This window comes from Bufo bufo, chromosome 5, assembly GCF_905171765.1.
Source record: "Bufo bufo chromosome 5, aBufBuf1.1, whole genome shotgun sequence".
NCBI classification, from domain to species: Eukaryota; Metazoa; Chordata; class Amphibia; order Anura; family Bufonidae; genus Bufo; species Bufo bufo.
The window spans coordinates 257734924-257758464 of NC_053393.1; the positions used below are offsets into that span (position 1 = coordinate 257734924).

General features: G+C 43.4%; 1 protein-coding gene across 1 annotated transcript in view; it reads right to left on the minus strand.

Moving 5' to 3' along the window:
* Window positions 1-23541, minus strand: part of SLC6A19 (solute carrier family 6 member 19) — a 144098-nt gene that overhangs the window by 21052 nt on the left and 99505 nt on the right. The window contains exons 8-9 of the mRNA XM_040432609.1: window positions 18618-18774; window positions 6306-6510 (exon numbers count right to left, since the gene is read on the minus strand). Coding sequence (XP_040288543.1) covers window positions 6306-6510; window positions 18618-18774 — 362 coding nt within the window. The remainder of the gene's footprint in view (window positions 1-6305; window positions 6511-18617; window positions 18775-23541) is intronic.

Below are 23541 nucleotides of genomic sequence, written 5' to 3' on the forward strand. Positions count from 1 at the left end.
AAAACATGATTTTCATGCAGGACAATGCTCCATCACACGCGTCCAAGTACTCCACAGCGTGGCTGGCAAGAAAGGGTATAAAAGAAGAAAATCTAATGACATGGCCTCCTTGTTCACCTGATCTGAACCCCATTGAGAACCTGTGGTCCATCATCAAATGTGAGATTTACAAGGAGGGAAAACAGTACACCTCTCTGAACAGTGTCTGGGAGGCTGTGGTTGCTGCTGCACGCAATGTTGATGGTGAACAGATCAAAACACTGACAGAATCCATGGATGGCAGGCTTTTGAGTGTCCTTGCAAAGAAAGGTGGCTATATTGGTCACTTATTTGTTTTTGTTTTGTTTTTGAATGTCAGAAATGTATATTTGTGAATGTTGAGATGTTATATTGGTTTCACTGGTAAAAATAAATAATTGAAATGGGTATATATTTGTTTTTTGTTAAGTTGCCTAATAATTATGCACAGTAATAGTCACCTGCACACACAGATATCCCCCTAAAATAGCTAAAACTAAAAACAAACTAAAAACTACTTCCAAAAATATTCAGCTTTGATATTAATGAGTTTTTTGGGTTCATTGAGAACATGGTTGTTGTTCAATAATAAAATTAATCCTCAAAAATACAACTTGCCTAATAATTCTGCACTCCCTGTAAGATATTGGTCAAATATCGACTGAGTTTAGTTATTCTATTGTACTCCAATGGCCCTCCTTTGTATGAAGGTTATATCAAGCCATTTATCTGTAGGTGTAAGAAATAGGATGCAAATTGCAACAGGTTGTAAAATGCTCAAGGCAGTATGGGGTTAATTAGTCTGCTAAATCTCCTATGACCCAGTATATCTGTTTCGATAGTAGTATTGGCAGTTTAACATCGTCCATTGGTTGGTACCATTTGGTGCAGTATATGGTTAAACAGGTATTCCTCCTTGTCCCACAAGGTTAAAAGTTTATGGGAGTTTACCGTATCCTCGGCGTCTCCTTCTACAGTGATGGATCAGCGTGCTGTGGCTGTACACGCTGTCTAAGCCAGAGGCTTATCTCACAATCTGCGAGCCACTTCCGCATAACAGATCACGTGTAGTCCGGCAAGTCACGTGGCGCCCCACGTGATCGGTTTGTGTGCTGGAATTCAGATTATTTTAGCGCGCTGTTGCTGGCTTGTAAGTGCTTGGTCACAATGTTTGCATTAAGTGGCGAGGTTCCTCAGGATAATGCAATCGGCCATACGCGTTTCGAAGCTGCCTGCTTCTTCATCAGTGGCTCTCAACATTATCCCGAATGGATGCGTCTTTTTATATACCCGTTAGAGGTGTGACTAAATTCCCAATTGTCCCATTACTTTTGGTTCCTTAACAAGTCGAAGGCACATATGTAATTCCTGCACCGTTCCCCTGATTTGGATGTACATACCCTCAAATTAAAGCTGACAGTCTGCAGTTAAAGCACATCTTGTTCGTTTCATTTCAAATCCACTGTGGTGGTGTATACAGCCAAAAATGTTAGAATTGTGTCTATGTCCCAATATTTATGGACTTGACTTTATCTCTCAGAACCGATAGGATATTGCTTGAACGAATTGCCCAGATAAAGATAATTGAAAAACCTAAAAAATGCATCAAAAACGCAGTAAAAACACAACTGCTTTTTTAAGTATAGGCAACTTAGTACACTCGTCTTGATAAGATGAACCATATTGGAGCAAGTTACTCCTCTCTAAGTCCAGATAAATAGTGTTATCAATAACACAGTAGAATCGATCTGGCCTCAAAACAACTACGGTGTTCCCTCACTGATGATATTGACCAGCTACACAAAAATATAATACGAATATGCACGGTGAATACAATTTTTTTCTACATAGATTATTGACATATCCTTTGTTCCTAATACTTTGTCATTATTGTTGTCAATGTTGAAAGTATTTCATGATATGTCCATTATGTACACAATAAGGCCTCATGTACAAGACCGTTGTGTGCATCCGCGGCCGTTGTTCCGTTTTCTGTGTTTTTCTGCGGACCCATTGACTTTCAATGGGTCAGTGGAAAAATCGGAAAATGCACCGTTTTTCATCCGCGTCCGTGATCAGCGTTTCCTGTCCGTGAAAAAAATATGACCTGTCCTATTTTTTTCACGGACAACGGTTCGCGGACCCATTCAAGTCAATGGGTCCGTGAAAAACCACGGATGCACACAAGATTGTCATCCGCTTCCGTGATCCGTGTCCGTTTTTTTTCAATCATTTTAAAGGCAAACTTGACTTAGAATTTTTTTTCACTTTTCATGTCTGTGGATTCTCCAAAAATCAAGGAAGACCCACGGAAGAAAAAACGGACACGGATCACGGAACTACAGAACCCGTTTTTGCGGACCGCAAAAAAAAACCGGTCGTGTGCATGAGGCCTAAGGAATATGGGAATCTGGTCCACCTTTTATTCAACTTCAATTGGAAATTTGGTCACACCCCTAACAGGGTTATAAAAAGACGCATCCATTCGGGATAATGTTGAGAGCCACTAATGAAGAAGCAGGCAGCTTCGACACGTGTATGGCTGGTTATCCTGAGGAACCTCGCCACTTAATGCAAACATTATGACCAAGCACTTACAAGCCAGCAACAGCGCGCTAAAAGAATTTGAATACCGCCACACAAACCGATCCCATGGGACGCCACGTGACTTGCCGGACTACACGTGACCTGTTACACGGAAGTGACTTACTGATTGCGAGATAAGCCTCTGGCTTAGACAGCGTGTACAGCCACAGCACGCTGATCCATCACTGTAGAAGGAGACTCCGAGGATACGATAAACTCCCATAAACTTTTAACCTTGTGGGACAAGGAGGAATACCTGTTTAACCATATACTGCACCAAATGGTACCAACCAATGGACGATGTTAAACTGCCAATACTACTATCGAAACAGATATACTAAGACACACTGGGTCATAGGAGATTTAGCAGACTAATTAACCCCATACTGCCTTGAGCATCTTACAACCTGTTGCAATTTTCATCTTATTTCTTACACCTACAGATAAATGGCTTGATATAACCTTCATACAAAGGAGGGCCATTGGGGTACAATAGAATAACTCAGTCGATACTTGACCAATATCTTATGTTCCCAGGAGTTTGCAGGACTGAAAACCCCATTATGGTTATCCTTTGTATCCTGTAATCCCAATCAACCAATTTTTTATCCTCCTTGATTTTCTAATATTTGTTTTTCATGCTCATTGCGAATATTATTTGTAATATTCAAACAAACTAATTTGCTGCTCGCACTGCTACGGACGCAGCCCTTATTGGAAGGTGTCTGTAGGGATATACCCAATATTTATGAGATAAGTTCTTAATGTATTATGTGTATTAGATTTTTCTTAATGTACATGCTTTTTTAATATATATGTTTTTTAATTCACAATTTATTGTATAACTTTGGGGAATTTCAACTTTTAACTGTGAACATGACAACAATTAAATATTAGCTTTCTATCAACAATTCCGGGTGATAGAGTGCCTGTTCCACCACAAACATATCAAATTTTAGGACCATATTTATGAAGCACCTTTTCCATTTTTACTGATGTGGGCCGTTTAAGATCTGTTTACACTCCCGTGGAAATTGTACAATGGAAATTTTCACATACTTGTGTAAAAGTAACATCGTTATTTGATTAGTATTTGTAATTATTGTATTGGCTAACACATGCTAATGCAAAATTAATTACCAAAATACCACTTAAGGGCTCATGCACACAAACTTATTTTTTGTCCTTGTCCTTTCGGTTTTTTTTGCGGCCCGTATGCAGAATCATTAACTTCAATGGGGCTGCAAAAAAAACGGAAATTACTCTGTGTGGATTCTGTGTCCGTATGTAGGCATGGCCGTTCTGCAAATAAATAGAACACGTCTTATTATTGTCCGCATTACGGACAAGGATAAGACTGTTCTATTATGGGCCGGGAAAATGAGGAAAACACACCGACGGGATCCATGTTTTGCGATTCACAATTTGCAGACCGCAAAACAACAATCGTGTGCAAGAGCCCTAAGGTTGGAATCACACATGCTTTTGACGTGTGTGACAGTTTTGATGGATCCCCTTCTGGCTTTGGCTCAAAAAACTGCATCTTAAACTGCCATTAGGCTTCATTCACACGTCCGTGGAACAAGGTCCGTGACATATCGGACTGGCATCCTGCTTAGTGCAGAACCGCACGGAGTCATTGGTTCTATAGATCATACAAGGGTATTACTATACAGCAGCGGCGAAACAAAGCGCACAGCATCATGGCAACTAATGTTCGCTGTGCTCTCCTGCACTAAACAGGATGCCAGTCCGGTATCTCACGGACAGTGTTCCACGACCGTGTAAATGAAGCCTAAAAACTGCATATGTGTTTCCTCCTGTTAGAGTCCATTCACATGTCTGTAAGTGTTTTGCGGATCAATGGATCCGCAGATCTGCAAAACACGGACACCGGCATTTTGCGGGCCGCACCTCGCCGGCACTATAATAGAAAATGCCTAATCTTGTCCGCAATTGTGGACAAGAATAGGACATGTTCCATTTTTTTCGGGAACGGAATTGTGGACCCGGAAGTGCGGGTCTGCAATTCCGGATCCAGGCAGCACATAGTGCGGCCCCATAGAAATGAATGGGTCCGCAATTCCGTTCCGCAAAATGCGGAACAGAATTGCGGACGTGTGAATGGAGCCTTAGCTGGAAAATGCTTGAATACATTCAGCTGATGTTCTTGTGTCAGACAGGGGATAAAACGATTTCTGCTTCCCAGCAACCGTTATAATTAGAGATGAGCAAATCGAATCCCACGAAGTGGAATTCGATCCGAAATTCAGGATAAATTCGATTCGCCTAGAAGCAGAATTTTCTCGCGCTTCGAGTCACCGAATCAATTTAACCTTAAATAGTATAAAAAACAAAAAAATTATCTAACTTACCTACTCCTTTTGCTCGCGACGGGCCACCTGCCTCCATCTTGCTTGAAGATCTCGGACGAAATCCCGTTTGGCGCAAGATTAAATCATCACGCAGGCCAGCATGATGACATCATACGTCACCACGCCAGCCAGCATGATGATGTAATCTTGCGCCGCACAGGATTTCGGCCCGAGATCTTCAATGGATGCGGTAAGTTTGATTGAATTAATTTTTTTTGTTAATTATACACTCAGATGCCGCGATCATGAATGAACGTGGCATCTGAGGGGTACAATGACGGGGCGGCGCTATCGCAGCTCCCTGTCATTGCACCCGCTACTTCCCATAAAATGCACTTCGTGACGAAGTAATTCATAATATGTGAATATTACGCGATCAATACAGGCGTGGGTCTGTTTTTTTCCATCTGAAGTCATGATTCCTCCCTGCTTAAAGGGAACCTGTCACAGGGATTTTGTGTATAGAGCTGAGGACATGGGCTGCTAGATGGCCGCTAGCACATCCGCATTACCCAGTCCCCATAGCTCTGTGTGCTTTTGTTGTGTAAAAAACCCGATTTGATACATATGCAAATTAGGCCTCATGCACACGGCCGTAGATCATACGAGTGTATCACTGTACAGCAGCGGCGGCATGAAGCGCACGGCGTCATAGCAACCAATGACGCCGTGCGCTCCTGCTGTCAGCAGGAATCCTGGGCGGGTTACCACGGACCGCTCTCGGCCATGGAACACGGCCGTGTGCATGAGGCCTTATCCTGAGATGAGTCCTGTCCTTGACTTATCTCAGGGACAGGACTCATCTCAGGTTAATTTCCATATGTATCAAATCGTTTTTTTTTACACAATAAAAGCACACAGAGCTATGGGGACTGGGTATTGCGGATGTGCTAGTGGCCATCTAGCAACCCACGTCCTCAGCTCTATACACACAATCCCAGTGACAGGTTCCCTTTAAGTTGTTTGTGGGCCAATGACTCATTGGCCCACAAGCAAGAAGCAGAGAGGAATCATGTGTTAAGATGGAAAAAATTATGAATATTCGATATAACAAATATATAGCACTATATTCTAAATATTTGCAAATTCTCAAAGTTGCGATATTCAAGATAAAAATTAGCTTTTTGAATGTTCGTGCTCAACACTATAATATATAGTATTATAATAGAAGTGCTGTATGTACTTTTATTATGCTTTTGAAGTGGTCAGAGCAAATTGTAAAAATTATACCTAACCTAATTGAGCTCGTGCATGCATTTCATTCTGCATTGATATTTTTTGTATGTCAACAAACATTAGCACTAATATTTGAAAATGGAGACATACCTGTGACAGCTTCTTTTGGCCATGATTTTGGTATTAATTTCAGATCCATCAATGGTACTAATACTCCTTCCATATTGCCAAACATGGAAGAAAGCCCCAAGCAAAAGAGCATTATGAAGAACAGTACTGACCACAGAGGGGAAACTGGCATTTTTGTAATGGCCTCAGTGAATACAATAAAAGCTAACCCAGTTCCTTCAACACCCTGCAGAGTGAAACATATAATTAGTGAAGGTACTTTCAAACATAGAGTAGATATCTAAAGCAGACCATATACATTCAATAACTGTTGGCCGATCAATAATTTGGCCGACAACTATATGTCCCGACTCCTCTATTCACATACACACTTGGTTTGGCAAAGCATGTACAGTATATGCTGTTAATGGGGAGAATGAAGAAAATATTCACTTTACTAGATCTTTTCTCCCCAATATCATCTGTCAGCGGAGAGTCTGCTTCCCATACATGTTAAACTGTGGGTTGAACCAGCTGTTCGGGAGGGCTTGGCCAACAATACACTAATGCATGAGGGCCTTTTAATACAAAGTATAATACAACAAATGGCACCAGTCATATTGAACTCAATGAAAAGGATAGTGAAACACCATATGCAAAGTTCATGTTAATTTAATGTTGTTACACAGTATATTAGATATAGTGACACATCATGAGCAACGTTAAAGAAGCTGTCTGGCATTAGAGATAACAACCCTAATGGTCCTAATATGTGCCCCATAAAAATAAAGTCACCTATCTGCAGTCCAGCTGTGCCCAATACCACTGCACCATTTCTGTCCATTTCCAGTCCCCACAGGACCAGCAATTGGCTTGGTTTCATGACCACTGTGGACTACCCCAGGCTGAGCAATTATTTACCATTCAAGCAGATGTTATCACTCAAGCATGTGATGTGCCTTTCACATCAATGATGTGTCGTTCAAGCAGATGTGACCACTGAGGCTGTAATTGGCCTCAGAGGTCCCAGGGCCAAGCCACTTTCTCATCCTGCGGGGACTGGAAATGGACAGGAATGGTGCAGCAGTCAGGCAAGGCGGGACAACGGACAAGTTAGGCCTCTTTCACACAAGCGTGACGGATTTGATTCGGATGCGTTTAGGGTGCGTTCAGTGAAACTTGCACCATTTTGTAAGCAAGTTCAATCAGTTTTGTCTGCGATTGCGTTCAGTTTTTTCCACGCGGGTGCATGCGTTTTTCACACGCGTCATAAACAACTGAAGGTTTACAAACATCTCTTAGCAACCATCAGTAAAAAACGCATCGCACCCACACTTGCTTGCGGATGCAATGCGTTTTTCACGCAGCCCCATTCACTTCTATGGGGTCAGGGCTGCGTGAAAAACGCAGAATATAGAACATGCTGCGATTTTCATGCAACGCAGAACTGATGCGTGAAAAACAACACTCATGTACACAGACCTATTGAAATGAATGGGTCAGGATTCAGTGCGGGTACTATGCGTTCACGTCACGCATTGCACTCGCGCGGAAAACTCGCTAGTGTGAAAGGGGCCTAAGAGGTGAAAATGCGAGAATTGGAGTTACCGTATCACTGATTCTGGCACTTGCAGCAGGAACCCTTGTTGTGTTCTATTGTAGTACGGAATCCGCATGGAATCCAGACACATTCATTTAAATGGGTCTGTGTACATGAGCGGTGTTTTTCACGCATCACTTTTGCGCTGCATGAAAATCGCAGCATGTTCTATATTCTGCGATTTTCATGCAACGCTGGCCCCATAGAAGTGAATTGGGCTGCTTAAAAATCGCATCACATCTGCAAGCAAGTGCATATGCAATGCGATTTTCACGGATGGTTACTAAGAGATGTTGTTTGTAAACATTCCGTTTTTTATCACGCGCGTGCAAAACACAGTAAATCGCATTACATCCAAGCAATAAAACCTGAACAACTGAAAACCTGAATGGCTTTGTTTGCGAAATTGCGCAATTGTCACTGAACGCATCTGCAATGCATCCGGACATAATCCGGACACGCTCATCTGCAAGGGGCCCTATAGTAGTAGTTCTGCTGCTGATCGCACAGACACCGTGAACCAATCAAAACACACAGTTGTACAAGGCAGGTTCTTTGAGGAATCATTTAAGGTCAATAAGGGGTTAAGATGCAACAAAAAAAATATGTTAAGTGGCTTTCTGACATTTGGAAATTCCCCCAAAGCACTTTTAGATAGTAAAAATAAATAATAAACTTACTATTATACTTACCATTAAAGGGCATCAGATTTGTACCTATGAAACTGGCTGACCTGTTGCACATGTGCTTGGCAGCTGAAGGCATCTGTATTGGTCCCATGTTCATATGTGCCCGCAGTGCTGAGAAAAAATGGTTTAATATATGCAAATGAGACTCTAGGAGCAATGGGGGTGTTGCTATTACTCCTAGAGGCTCTGTTCTCTCTGCCAGGTCAGCCAGTTTCATAGGTGCGAACAGATGCCCTATAAAATAGATCTGGGAACTGGAAAATTCAGTTCGATTGCACACAAATTTTTGTGACCTTTAGGCCCCTTTCACATGGGCGAGTTTTCGACGCGGGTGCAATGCGTGAGGTGAATTCATTGCACCCGCACTGAATCCGGACCCATTCACTTCAATAGGGCTGGTCATATTTTCACGCATGACTTGTATGTTGCGTAAAAATCACAGCATGTTCTATATTCTGCGTTTTTCACACAAAACAGGCCCCATAGAAATGATGCGGATGCATGAAAATCGCATAGCATCCGCAAGCAAGTGCGGATGCACTGCGATTTCCACGCATGGTTGCTAGGAGATGATGTTAGTAAATTGATAAAAGTCAATTTACTGTATTATTTTCCCTTATAACATGGTTATAAAGGAAAATAATAGCATTCTTAATACAGAATGCTTAGTAAAATGTGGATTGAGGGGTTAAAAAATTAACTCACTTCATCCAATTGATCGCGCAGCTGGCATCGACTTCTTGCTTCTTCTTTCAGGACCTGCAAAAGGACCTTTTGATGACATAATCACTATGTGGTGAGTGCGGTGACGTCAGCGCAGGTCCTGCTGAATGAAGATAGAAGATTTCACCTTCATTCAGCATGACCTGCGCTGACGTCACCGCATTCACCACGTGGTGAGCGTCATTACGTCATCAAAGGTCTTTTTGCAGGTCCTGAAAGAAGAAGCAAGAATACGATGCTAGCTGCACGATCAATTGAATGAGGTGAGCTAATTTTATTAATTTTTTAACCCCTCAATCCACATTTTAGTAAGCATTCTGTATTAAGAATGCTATTATTTTCCTTTATAACCATGTTATAAGAGAAAATAATACAGTAAATTAAACACCTAACCCAAATCCGAACTTCAGTGAAGAAGTCTGGGTTCGGGTCTGGGTACCACATTCAGGTTTTTATCACGCGCATGCAGAACGCATTGCACCCGCGCGCTAAAAACTGAACATCGGAATGCAATCGCAGTCAAAACTGACTGCAATTGCGTGCCTACTCGTGCGGTTTTCTGCAATGCACACACGACGCATCCGGAGCAAAGCCTGCACACCCATGTGAAAGAGGCCCACTAATTTTACTCGAGCATCGCGATGCTCGGCACATCACGGTGTTCGGCCGAATACCGCGTGTGCTTGAGCTCAATGCTCGAGTCTCCTCCCCGCTACGCAGCCAATAAGCGTGCAGGTTGGTACTGCCATTCACTGTAATGCCGTAGCCATATTGGCTACTGGCATTACAGTGATTGGCTGGCCGGAACGCTATATAGCACCCGATGACATGCTTCGGCTCAGTCTTAGGCTGTGCAAATGGGATAGACAACAGGTGGAAATTATAGGCAATTAGCAAGACACCCCCAATAAAGGAGTGGTTCTGCAGGTGGTGACCTGACCACTTCTCAGTTCCTATGCTTCCTGGCTGATGTTTTGGTCACTTTTGAATGCTGGCGGTGCTTTCACTCTAGTGGTAGCATGAGACGGAGTCTACAACCCACACAAGTGGCTCAGGTAGTGCAGTTTATCCAAGATGGCACATCAATGCGAGCTGTGGCAAGAAGGTTTGCTGTGTCTGTCAGCGTAGTGTCCAGAGCATGGAGGTGCTACCAGGAGACAGGCCAGTACATCGGGAGACGTGGAGGAGGCCGTAGGAGGGCAACAACCCAGCAGCAGGACCGCTACCTCCGCCTTTGTGCAAGGAGGAACAGGAGGAGCACTGCCAGAGCCCTGCAAAATGACCTCCAGCAGGCCACAAATGTGCATGTGTCTGCTCAAACAATCAGAAACAGACTCCATGAGGGTGATATGAGGGCCCGACGTCCACAGGTGGGGGTTGTGCTTACAGCCCAACACCGTGCAGGACGTTTGGCATTTGCCAGAGAACACCAAGATTGGCAAATTCGCCACTGGTGCCCTGTGCTCTTCACAGATGAAAGCAGGTTCACACTGAGCACATGTGACAGATGTGACAGAGTCTTGAGACGCCGTGGAGAACGTTCTGCTGCCTGCAACATCCTCCAGCATGACCGGTTTGGCATTGGGTCAGTAATGGTGTGGGGTGGCATTTCTTTGGAGGGCAGCACAGCCATCCATGTGCTCGCCAGAGGTAGCCTGACTGCCATTAGGTACCGAGATGAGATCCTTAGACCCCTTGTGAGACCATATGCTGGTGCTGTTGGCCCTGGGTTCCTGCAAGACGAAGGCATTGATGCTATGGACTGGCCCGCCCGTTCCCCAGACCTGAATCCAATTAAGCACATCTGGGACATCATGTCTTGCTCTATCCACCAACGTCACGTTGCACCACAGACTGTGCAGGAGTTGGCAGATGCTTTAGTCCAGGTCTGGGAGGAGATCCCTCAGGGGACCATCCGCCACCTCATCAGGAGCATGCACAGGCGTTGTAGGGAGGTGATACAGGCACGTGGAGGCCACACACACTACTGAGCCTCATTTTGACTTGTTTTAAGGACATTACATCAAAGTTGGATCAGCCTATAGTGTGTTTTTCCACTTTAATTTTGAGGGTGACTCCAAATCCAGACCTCCATGGGTTGAAAAATTTGATTTCCATTTTTTTTATTTTTGTGTGATTTTGTTGTCAGCACATTGAACTATGTAAAGAACAAAGTATTTCAGAAGAATATTTAATTAATTCAGATCTAGGATGTGTTATTTTTGTGTTCCCTTTTATTTTTGTGTGATTTTGTTGTCAGCACATTCAACTATGTAAAGAACAAAGTATTTCAGAAGAATATTTAATTAATTCAGATCTAGGATGTGTTATTTTTGTGTTCCCTTTATTTTTTTGAGCAGTGTATTTTAGTGCAACCTGCGCTAAATTGCTAAAACTTGTTAGAGACCCAAAAGTCCTTTTAAGGACTATTGTGTGTGGCAGCAATATATATTTTTAGCGCAACCTGCGCTAAATAGCTTGCAATTGTTCGGCCGCTGCAGACAGCGACATTATCTGTGCTACATCTCCTGTCTAAAGTGTGCGCAGCCTAAAAATATCTGGGACATCCAGTGTACTTTTTCAGTAGATGGTGTCTGCTGGGGACAGTTACATTACCTGCTCTACATCTCCTCTATAACGTTTGCGTATCCAAAATATCAGTGACATTCAGTCTAATTTGTTTGCTGCTGGTGGCAGCAACATTACCTGCGCTACATCTCCAGTATAATGTTAGCGCAACCGAAATATCAGTGACATTCAGTGTAATTTTTTTTTGCCGCTGGCGACAGCAACATTATCTGCGTTACATCTCCTGTGTAATGTGTGCGCAGCCTAAAAATATGTGTGACGTCCAGTGTACTTTTTCTGTAGACGGTGTCCACTGCGGACAGTTACATTACCTGCGCTACATCTCCTGTATAACGTTTTCCCATCCTAAATATCAGTGACATTAATTCTGTGTAATTTTTTATTAGCCGCTGGTGACAGCGACATTACTTGCGCTATACCTCCTGTTTAACAAAGGAAAATTAAGGAAAAGGACCTCAGTTAGGAAAGAAGACTAATGAATCTTTTGATGCATGTGTCTTTACAGAGGAAGAGGTTCTAAGTCAGCTGTCTAAAATTAATACAAATAAGTCACAGGGGCCTGATGGGATACACCTAAAGCTATTAAAAGAGCTCAGAGGTGAACTAGCAAAACCATTAACAGATTTATTTAACCAATCACTGGCAACAGGAGTCGTCCCAGAAGATTGGAAATTAGCAAATGTTGTGCCCATTCACAAGATAGGTAGTATGGAGGAATCGGGCAACTATAGGCCAGTAAGCCTGACATCAATAGTGGGGAAATTAATGGAAACCATACTTAAGGAGAGGATTGTGGAACATCTAGGGATTTCAGGGATCTGTTCTGGCACCCATACTGTTTAATATCTTTATCAGCGAAATTGCAGAAGGCCTCGATGGTAAGGTGTGTCTTTTTGCTGATGACACAAAGATTTATAACAGGGTTGATGTTCCTGGAGGGATACACCAAATGGAAAAGGATTTAGGAAAACTAGAGGAATGGTAAAAAAATCTGGCAACTAAAATGTAATGTTGATAAGTGCAAGATAATGCACCTGGGGCGTAAAAACCCAAGAGCAGAATATAAAATCAGTAATACAGTCCTAACCTCAGTATCTGAGGAAAGGGATTTAGGGGTCATTATTTCAGAAGACTTAAAGGTAGGCAGACAATGTCATAGAGCAGCAGGAAATGCTAGCAGAATGCTTGGGTGTATAGGGAGAGGCATTACCAGTAGAGAGAGGGAGGTGCTCATGCTGCTCTACAGAGCACTAGTGAGACCTCATTTGGAGTATTGTGCTCAGTACTGGAGACCATATCTCCAGAAGGATATTGATACTTTAGAGAGAGTTCAGAGAAGAGCTACTAAACTGGTACATGGATTGCAGGATAAAACTTACCAGGAAAGATTAAAGGACCTTAACATGTATAGCTTGGAAGAAAGACGAGATAGAGGAGATATGATAGAAACTTTTAAATACATAAAGGGAATCAACAAGGTAAAAAAGGAGAGAATATTTAAAAGAAGAAAAACTGCTACAAGAGGACATAGTTTTAAATTAGAGGGGCAAAGGTTTAAAAGTAATATCAGGAAGTATTACTTTACTGAGAGTGTAGTGGATGCATGTAATAGCCTTCCTGCAGAAGTGGTAGCTGCAAATACAGTGAAGGAGTTTAAGCATGCATGGGATAGGCATAAAGCCATCCTTCATATAAGATAGGGCCAGGGGCTATTCATAGTATTCAGTATATTGGGCAGACTAGATGGGCCAAATGGTTCTTATCTGCCGACACATTCTATGTTTCTATGTTTCTATGTTAACGTGTGCGCATCCTAAATATCAGGGACATTTATTCAGTGTAATTTTTTATTAGGCGGTGGTGACAGCGACATTACTTGTGCTATACCTCCTGTATAACGTTTGTGCATACTAAATATCAGTGACATTCATTCAGTGTAAGTTTTTATTAGGCGGTAGTGACAGCGACATTACTTGTGCCATACCTCCTGTTTAACGTGTGCGCATCCTAAATATCAGTGACATTCATTCAGTGTAATTTTTTATTAGGCGGTGGTAACAGCGACATTAATTGCGCTATGCCTCCTGTTTAACGTGTGCGCATCCTAAAAATATCGGTGACATTCTGTGTACTTTATTTGCGCATACACTTACAAAACTAGTGCTACTGTACGTATGGCATACTTGCAAGCAGATATACCATTTAATATGTGCAAGGCAAGCAGTATGGAACGGGGAAGTGGCCGTGCTGCTGATGGTGCACGCAGAGGCCGTGGCCCTGGGCGCATTGAAACTGTGCCTGCTGCCAGAGCACAAGAAACACACTCATCCATGATACTTAGCTTCATGTCGGAGTTTGCAGGTTGGCGCGGGACACCACTCTTGAAGTCAGACCAGTTCGACCAGGTGGTCGGTTGGATTGCAGCAGATAATGGTTAAGCACCACCCTGTCTTCCACAAAGTCCAGTCTCAGTAGCCAAGAGTCTGGTCAACAGAATCCTCACCCTGATTCTCCTTCCACCCACCATGGAGAGTCTTGGCAAACAAGTGATCCCACACTCGGATATTCCGAGGAGCTGTTTTCATCGCCATTCCTTGATTAGGGCCTTTCGCCAAGCCCACTTGAAGAGGGACATGAGGAGATTTTGTGCCCTGATTCCCAAACTCTAGAGCATCCACAGTCAGAAGAAGATGACAGTGGGGAACGGCAATTAATGTTTCACTAGGTGGATGATGATGATGAGACACAGTTGCCAATAAGTCAACCGCAATTAGTGTCTCAAGAGGTTCATGATGAGCATGAGACACAGTTGTCAATAACTGAGGTTCTTGTTAGGTCAACAAGTCAGGAGGATGACCAGAGTGAGGAAGTGGAAGAGGATGTGGTGGACAATGAAATCACTGACCCAACCTGGGAAGGTGGCAAGCCGAGCGAGGACAGCAGTACAGACGAGGAGGGATCCGCAGCACCGCAACAGGCTGGAAGAGGCACCCCTGGAAAAAGGGAGAATGCGGGCACCCCTGGAGCACCCCCTTGCGGCAATCTCCCTTGCCAAGGAGTAGGTGTTCCGCAGTCTGGCGCTTTTTTGAGGAAAGTACGGACGATAAAAGAATTGTCATTTGCAAGCTGTGCCATACCAAAATGAGCAGGGGCGTGAACACTAGCAACCTCACCACCACCAGCATGATCTGCCACATGGCATCAGAGCACCCAAATAGGTGGGCCGAACAAATGGGTCTACAACCAGTGTCTGCGGGTCACGCCACTGCCTCCTCTTCCCCTGTGTTATGTGCTGGCCAATCCCCTGTCCGGATGCCTCCCGCCATGCACCTGGACCTTCGCAAGCACCATCAGCTAGCACATCCATTTCCGTGTCCCAGCGCAGCGTACAGATGTCTATACCCAAGGCCTTTGAACGAAAGCGCAAATACTCAGTCACCAACCCACAGACCATAGCACTAAATGCGCACCTTTCCAAATTGCTGGCCCTGGAAATGTTGTAATTTAGGCTTGTGGACACTGAGGCTTTCCGCAGCCTGATGGCGGCGACTTTCCCGCGGTACTCTGTCACCAGCCGCCAATATTTTTCACGGTGTGCAGTCCCAGCCTTACACCAGTATGTGTCCCGTAAAATCACCCATGCCCTGACCAACGCAGTTATTGGGTTCCACTTAACGACTGACACATGGACAAGTGCTTTTGGCTAGGGATTTCCCTGACAGTACACTGGGTGAACGTTGTGCAGGCTGGGAGTGAGTCATACCCTGGGATGGCACAGGTGCTACCGACGCCAAGGATTGCGAGCCCTACTTCCATCAGGGTTTCTGCCGCCACCTACGTTAGTGGCTGCAACCCCCCATTCTCCTCCTCCACCTCCTCCTCCACTTCCACCTCTGAATTATCATCTTGCAGAAATAGTCAGCCATCAGTCAGTAGCTGGAAGCAGTGTAACACTGCAGTGGGGAAGCAGCAACAGGCCGTGCATAAACTGATCTGCTTAGGTGACAAACAGCACACTGCCTCAGAGCTGTGGCAGGGGATAAGGGATCAGACTGAGCTGTGGCTCTCGCCACTCAATCTACAACCAGGCATGGTTGTGTCTGATAATGGCCGTAACTTGGTGGTGGCTTTGGAGCTTGGCAAGCTCACACACATACCATGCCTAACCCACATGTTCAACCTAGTGGTTCAACAGTTTCTCAAAACCTACCCAAATTTTCCTGAGCTAATGGTGAAGGTGCGCCGCGTTTGTGCCCATTTCCGCAAGTCATCAACAGCTTCTGCCAGTCTGGCAATGCTGCAACAGCGATTGCAATTGCCAGCTCACCGACTGTTGTGCGACGTGAGCACGCACTGGAACTCGATGTTCCACATGTTGGCCAGGCTTTGTGAGCAGCAGAGGGCAGTAGTGGAATACCAGCTGAAACATGGTCGTCGCCTTTCGAGTCAGCTTCCGCTCTTCACAAGCGATGAGTGGGCATTGATGTCTGATCTCTGTGAGGTTTTACGCAACTTTGATGAATCAACACAGATGGTGAGCGGTGATAACGCTCTTATCAGCGTAACCATACCACTTCTGTGTCTACTCAAACGCTTGCTGCTCACAATTAAGGCGGATGCTTTGCATGTGGAAGAGGTGGAAATGGGGGAAGAACGTACACAGGGTGATAGCCAGACCACCCTCAGTTCGTCTTCTCAGCGCGAATTGGATGATGAGGAGGAGGAGAAGCAGGAGATGGTTGCCTCTGCTACAGAGGGTAGTACCCATGGAAGTTTTATTCCATCTGTTCAGCGTGGATGGGCAGAAGCGGAGGAAGACGATGAGGAGATTGAGAGTCATCCTCCTGATGAGGACAGTCTTGTCTGTTGGGACTCTGGCACACATTGCTGACTTTATATTAGGTTCCCTTTCCCGTGACCCTCGCGTTGTACACATTTTGGCCAACACCGATTACTGGTTGTTCACCCTTCTCAACCCCCGCTACAAAGAGAACTTCTTGTCTCTCATTCCTGTGGTGGACAGGACGAGCAAAATGGTGCAATACCAGAAGGTCCTTGTGGAAAAATTGCTCCAAAAATTTCCAGCTGACAGCGATGGCTGCAGAGTACGTAGTTCCTTGGTCAACCGAGGAGGGGAGACGAGGGGAACACACAGCAGTTCCACCAGAGGCAGGGCAACACTCTCCAAGGCCTGGGACAGTTTTATGAGACCCCGCCATCACCCTCAACCTGATGCACGGCCTAGTGTCACAAGGAGGGAAAAATTTTGGAAGACGGTGAAGGAGTACATAGCAGGCCGTGTCAGCGTCCTCAGTGATCCCTGTGTGCCTTACAACTATTGGGTGTCCAACCTGAACACGTGGCACGAACTGGCGCTCTATGCAATGGAGGTGCTGGCCTGCCCGGCCGCCTGTGTTTTGTCAGAGCGTGTATTTAGTGCTGTTGGGTGCAAAATAACTGATAAGCGCATCTGCCTGTCAAAATACTGAAAATACTGACCGGTTGACTCTTATAAAAATTAACAAGGCCTGGATTGCCCCTGACTTCTCTACTCCACCAGAGAAAAACGGCTTAACATAAACGTACTCTAAATATGGCTTTTATGGTGTATTGAAAACAATGTATTCCCATGCACCCCTTCCACCACTAAAAAGGGTATATGGTTCAATCTCCCTTTTCTCATCCCCCTCCTCCTCCTCCATCATATCAACATGCTTATTAGGCCCTAAATTTTTAGATGGTCAGCACGGCAGCAGACCCTCGCTCACAAGATTTAAAAGATAGTCAGCTCGGCAGCAGGCCCTCACCCAAAAAAATTTTTAGATGGTCAGCTCGGCAGCAGGTCCTCACCCCTAATGTTTTAGATGGTCAGCTCAGCAGCAGACCCTCACCCCTAATCTTTTAGATGGTCACCAACAGGCCCTTGCTCCTAATGTTTTTGAGGGTCACAAGTAGGCCATCAATCATTATTTTTCAAAGGTGAGTATGATGCCCTCCTTTATGTGTAATAAAGGTTGTATTAGAGTGCCGGTTCATTGTAATTTTTGGCAGCCCTTTCCCTTAGTGCATAGGCTTTATGAGTGTAGGAGTCCCACTACCTGAACAATTGTACCACAATGTGAATGAGGCCCTCCTTTAAGTGATATACAGTTTGTATCGGAGTGCCTCTTCCTTGTAATTTTTGGCAACACTTGCATTTTATATACAAGTAAATATACGTGAAAGAATGTTTCCTAACAATTTTTCCTCTAAAATCGATTTTTATCTTCGGTTTGGTGCATATTATTGTCAGTCTGTAAAAGTGGTGTACTACTCGGACAACATTGTTCCCAGCAGCGACCTAGGAGTCCAAGATGCATCCAGATATCCTCCCCATGCTGTTCTCGAACCATTTCAGTGGTGTTTCCATTAATTTCTGACCTTTTCCTATGAACCAGACACCCTCCCCTCTTCAGAGCAGGTGGTGCCTGGTTTAATGCTCGGATTCTCCTATTGACCTCCATTGTGCTAGGGTGCTCGGTAGAGCACCCGAGCATTCCGAGGTGTTCTACTTGAGCACCCGAGCACTTTGGTGCTCGACCAACACTAGTTACCATATTATTTTTAAATAATAGTACTCATTGTCCATGCCAAACTACTTCATGTGTTTCAGATTACAGGACTTCCCAGTGTGGCAGATATGGGACCGTAAAATATTAGTGCTAGGTTTAAGTTTTGAAGAAATAAAATTTTAAATATGAGTTGAAATCTTACCTGAGATAGAAGGGTATCTAAATCACATTTGGGAAGCTGAAGAGATGTAACCACAGTTGGGTCAGACTGATTAAAATAATTCAGCATGTATTCATAGTTACCCTCAGTTATATTTCCCTCTGGCCAATCAAAAGCATTGTTAAGTGCCAGGATGTTGCTGAAATAGAAAAAAAAGGCTCTTAGAAAATAGTAAGTACAGTATGTTACATAAAATATCTGTGTTTCTTTATTGAAAAATCCTATATATTCTTATTTTACTAGCCATAATTCTTTAGTGTTGTGCAGTATATCATTTTCTATTGTTATTTTAATTTGTATGTAATTTTCTATTGTACAGTCCATTTAGTCTTTTAACCTCTCAGATTCCATGCTCAATATTGACATAGCATCTGAGTGGTTAAACAGGGGGAAGGGGCTCACTCTGTCCTTGAAGCGCCAACAAGTCCCCACCCTGGCATTAAAATAGTGGGGTATAATTTGGTTGTTGTGGCATCCTAGACCAGCCATTGCAGTCTACCTATTAAACTGTGGAAGGGCTTGATAGGAAGACGCCACAATAACCATAGACTGCAATACTACAGTCTATTGTTTCACCTGTCTTTTTACTCAGTTTACATATAAAAATAAAGAAGCAATCAAAATAAATGGTATTGCCCTGCCAAAGAAGATTTTTTGCATGTGAATGAGAGTTCACCACAATATTATCCAAGCTTGTAATTCACTTAATGATGAGGTAGTCACTTCCACTTCATGGTAATCCAATCTACTCACATTCTCTCTCACTGACTTGCTGAAATGTGAACTAAAGCCTGCTAATAGGCGACTTCAATAATTTTTAGATCCATTACAAGATCTCCGTAAAATTGTATCTCCTTATGTAGTCAGGAGTCGGCAGTGGCGTACCTACCATATAGGCAGACCATGCAGCTGCTATGGGGCCCGTGAGAAAGAGGGGCCCGAAGTGGAGGAGAGGCCCCGCCCCCTAATTGCTCCTGTTTATCTTTCTAAAGCTAAAGGACCTTTGATGATGTCATCAGAGGTCCTGTAAGGGAACTGCACAGTGTAAAGTGTAGTTCCCAGGTTAGAACAGTGCATCTGCCAGGACCTGTGATGACATCATCTTCAACATCACAGGTCCTGCAGAATCTAGCAAAGGAACTGCACCAAAAATGGTGTAGTTCCTAGGTTTCAAAGGTATATCTGCAAGGACCTGTGATGACATCATCACAGGTCCTTCAGCCCCTAACAGCAAGTAGAAGTTCACAAGCAGCTCTGCATTGATCCATACAGACTGGAATGGAGTGTTAAGAGGAGGTCCTCCACTTTTCATCATTTACCTCCCCTCCCTGTTTTTACTCATTGCTCACTCATGTGTAATACTTCAGACAGTTACAGTGACCACTACCTCATGTACCTCACACACACAGTGACCATAGTGTATAACTGACCACATATTTCTGTAAACACTGCATTTGCAGTATTATACCTTCTATGTCTCACATCAATACACTGCTCTGTGTGTAATATATATATAAATATATACACATACACACACACACACACTGTATATATTACACAGTATTATACATGCAATATGTACAGATATATAGTATATACCGCAGTGCACTGATATGTGAGGTACAAGGTATAATAGATGCAGTGTGTACAGATATATAGTATATACAGCGGTGTACTGATATGTGAGGTCCGAGGTGTCAATACACTGCTGTATTTACTATATACCTGTACACACTGCATCTATTATACCTCGTACCTCACATATTACACTACTGTATACACTGCATATATTATACCCCGTACCTCACATATCAGTACACTGCTGTATATACTATTTACCTGTACACACTGCATATATTATACCCTGTACCACACATATCAGAACACTAGGGAATATACTATATACCTGTACACACTGCATCTATTATACCTCTTTTGTGTGCCAGGGCTGTTTTGTAATCCCAATCTGGCCCTGATGGCATAAATTATAAAACGCAGCAGCAAGAACAGTTCATGGAACAAAAGGAGGGGCTATAAAAGGGGAATGGGGGCCCAATTTAGATTCCTGCTATGGGGCCCAGTGATTTTTATGTACGCCCCTGGGAGTCGGCACCTGTTGTCCATAGTCTACCCCTCATGGCCCAGGCCATCTCCACCTGCTGTAACCCATTTGACCTAGCTTCCATAAGATGCATGCTCGATTTTCGCTCTCAGTATCCTAACATCACCTCCCTAGCATCCAGCAGGCATGGAGCCCATGTTTGTGCCATCGGATCAGTGTCAGCACATGCTGAGCATTCAATCTTAGCTGGTGTGGGTGAGGCGAGGAATCACCTCACCCATAATAGGTTACACCCACAAACTTAAATATATTTTATTGGGATTGTATGTGATAGACAACACAAAGTAGGAAGTACAGTCAGGTCCATAAATATTAGGACATCAACACAATTCTAACATTTTTGGCTCTATACACCACCACAATGAATTTGAAATAAAACAAACTAGATGTGCTTTAACTGCAGACTGTCAGCTTTAATTTGAGGGTATGTACATCCAAATCAGGTGAACGGTATAAGAATTAATAAACAGTTTGCATATGTGCCTCCCACTTGTTAACCACCTCAGCCCCCTTAGCTTAAACACCCTTAATGACCAGACCACTTTTTACAATTCTGCACTACACTACTTTCACCGTTTATTGCTCGGTCATGCAACTTACCTCCCAAATGAATTTTACCTCCTTTTCTTCTCACTAATAGAGCTTTCATTTGGTGGTATTTCACTGCCACCAAAATGCTGCCGCCATTTTTACTTTTTTTTGTTATTAATCGAAATTTAACGAAATTTTTGCAAAAAAATGACATTTTTCACTCTCAGTTGTAATTTTTTTTTAAAAAACGACATCTATATATAAATTTTTCTCTAAATTTATTGTTCTACATGTCTTTGATAAAAAAAAAATGTTTGGGTAAAAAAAATGGTTTAGGTAAAAGTTATAGCGTTTACAAACTATGGTACAAAAATGTGAATTTCCGCTTTTTGAAGCAGCTCTGACTTTCTGAGCACCTGTCATGTTTCCTGAGGTTCTACAATGCCCAGACAGTAGAAAAAACCCACAAATAACCCCATTTCGGAAAGTAGACACCCTAAGGTATTCGCTGATGGGCATAGTGAGTTCATAAAACTTTTTATTTTTTGTCACAAGTTAGCGGAAAATGATGATTTTTTATTTTGATTTTTTTTCCTTACAAAGTCTCATATTCCACTAACTTGTGACAAAAAATAAAAACTTCCATGAACTCACTATGCCCATCACAAAATACCTGGGGGTGTCTTCTTTCCAAAATGGGGTCACTTGTGGGGTAGTTATACTGCCCTGGCATTTTAGGGGCCCTAATGTGTGGGAAGTAGTTTGAAATCAAAATGTGTAAAAAATGCCCTGTGAAATCCTAAAGGTGCTCTTTGGAATGTGGGCCCCTTTGCCCACCTAGGCTGCAAAAAAGTGTCACACATGTGGTATCGCCGTACTCAGGAGAAGTTGGGCAATGTGTTTTGGGTTGTCATTTTACATATACCCATGCTGGGTGAGATAAATATCTCGGTCAAATGCCAACTTTGTATAAAAAAATGGGAAAAGTTGTCTTTTGCCGAGATATTTCTCTCACCCAGCATGGGTATATGTAAAAAGACACCCCAAAACACATTGCCCTACTACTTCTGAGTACGGCGATACCAGATGTGTGACACTTTTTTGCAGCCTAGGTGGGCAAAGGGGCCCACATTCCAAAGATCACCTTTAGGATTTCACAGGGCATTTTTTACACATCTTGATTTCAAACTACTTCCCACACACACATTAGGGCCCCTAAAATGCCAGGGCAGTATAACTACCCCACAAGTGACCCCATTTTGGAAAGAAGACACCCCAAGGTATTTCATGATGGGCATATTGAGTTCATGGAAGTTTTTATTTTTTGTCACAAGTTAGTGGAATATGAGACTTTGTAAGAAAAAAATAATAATAAAAAATCATCATTTAGATGCGCAAAGGGGCCCAAATTCCTTTTAGGAGGGCATTTTTAGACATTTGGATCCCAGACTTCTTCTCACGCTTTAGGGCCCCTAAAATGCCAGGGCAGTATAAATACCCCACATGACCCCATTTTGGAAAGAAGACACCCCAAGGTATTCAATGAGGGGCATGGCGAGTTCATAGAAGATTTTTTTTTTCGGCACAAGTTAGCGGAAATTGATTTTTTATTTTTTTTCTCTCAAAGTCTCCCTTTCCGCTAACTTGGGACAAAAAGTTCAATCTTTCATGGACTCAATATGCCCCTCAGCGAATACCTTGGGGTGTCTTCTTTCCGAAATGGGGTCACATGTGGGGTATTTATACTGCCCTGGCATTTTAGGGGCCCTAAAGCGTGAGAAGAAGTCTGGAATATAAATGTCTAAAAAATTTTACGCATTTGGATTCCGTGAGGGGTATGGTGAGTTCATGTGAGATTTTATTTTTTGTTACAAGTTAGTGGAATATGAAACTTTGTAAGAAAAAAATATATATAATAATCAATTTCCACTAACTTATGCCAAAAAAATGTCTGAATGGAGCCTTACAGGGGGGTGATCAATGACAGGGGGGTGATCAGGGAGTCTATATGGGGTGATCACCCCCCCGTCATTGATCACCCCCCTGTAAGGCTCCATTCAGACGTCCGTATGTGTTTTGCGGATCCACGGATGCATGGATCGGATCCGCAAAACACATACGGACGTCTGAATGGAGCCTTACAGGGGGGGATCAATGACAGGGGGGTAATCACCCCATATAGACTCCCTGATCACCCCCTGTCATTGATCACCCCCCTGTAATTGATTACCCCCCTGTAAGGCTCCATTCAGA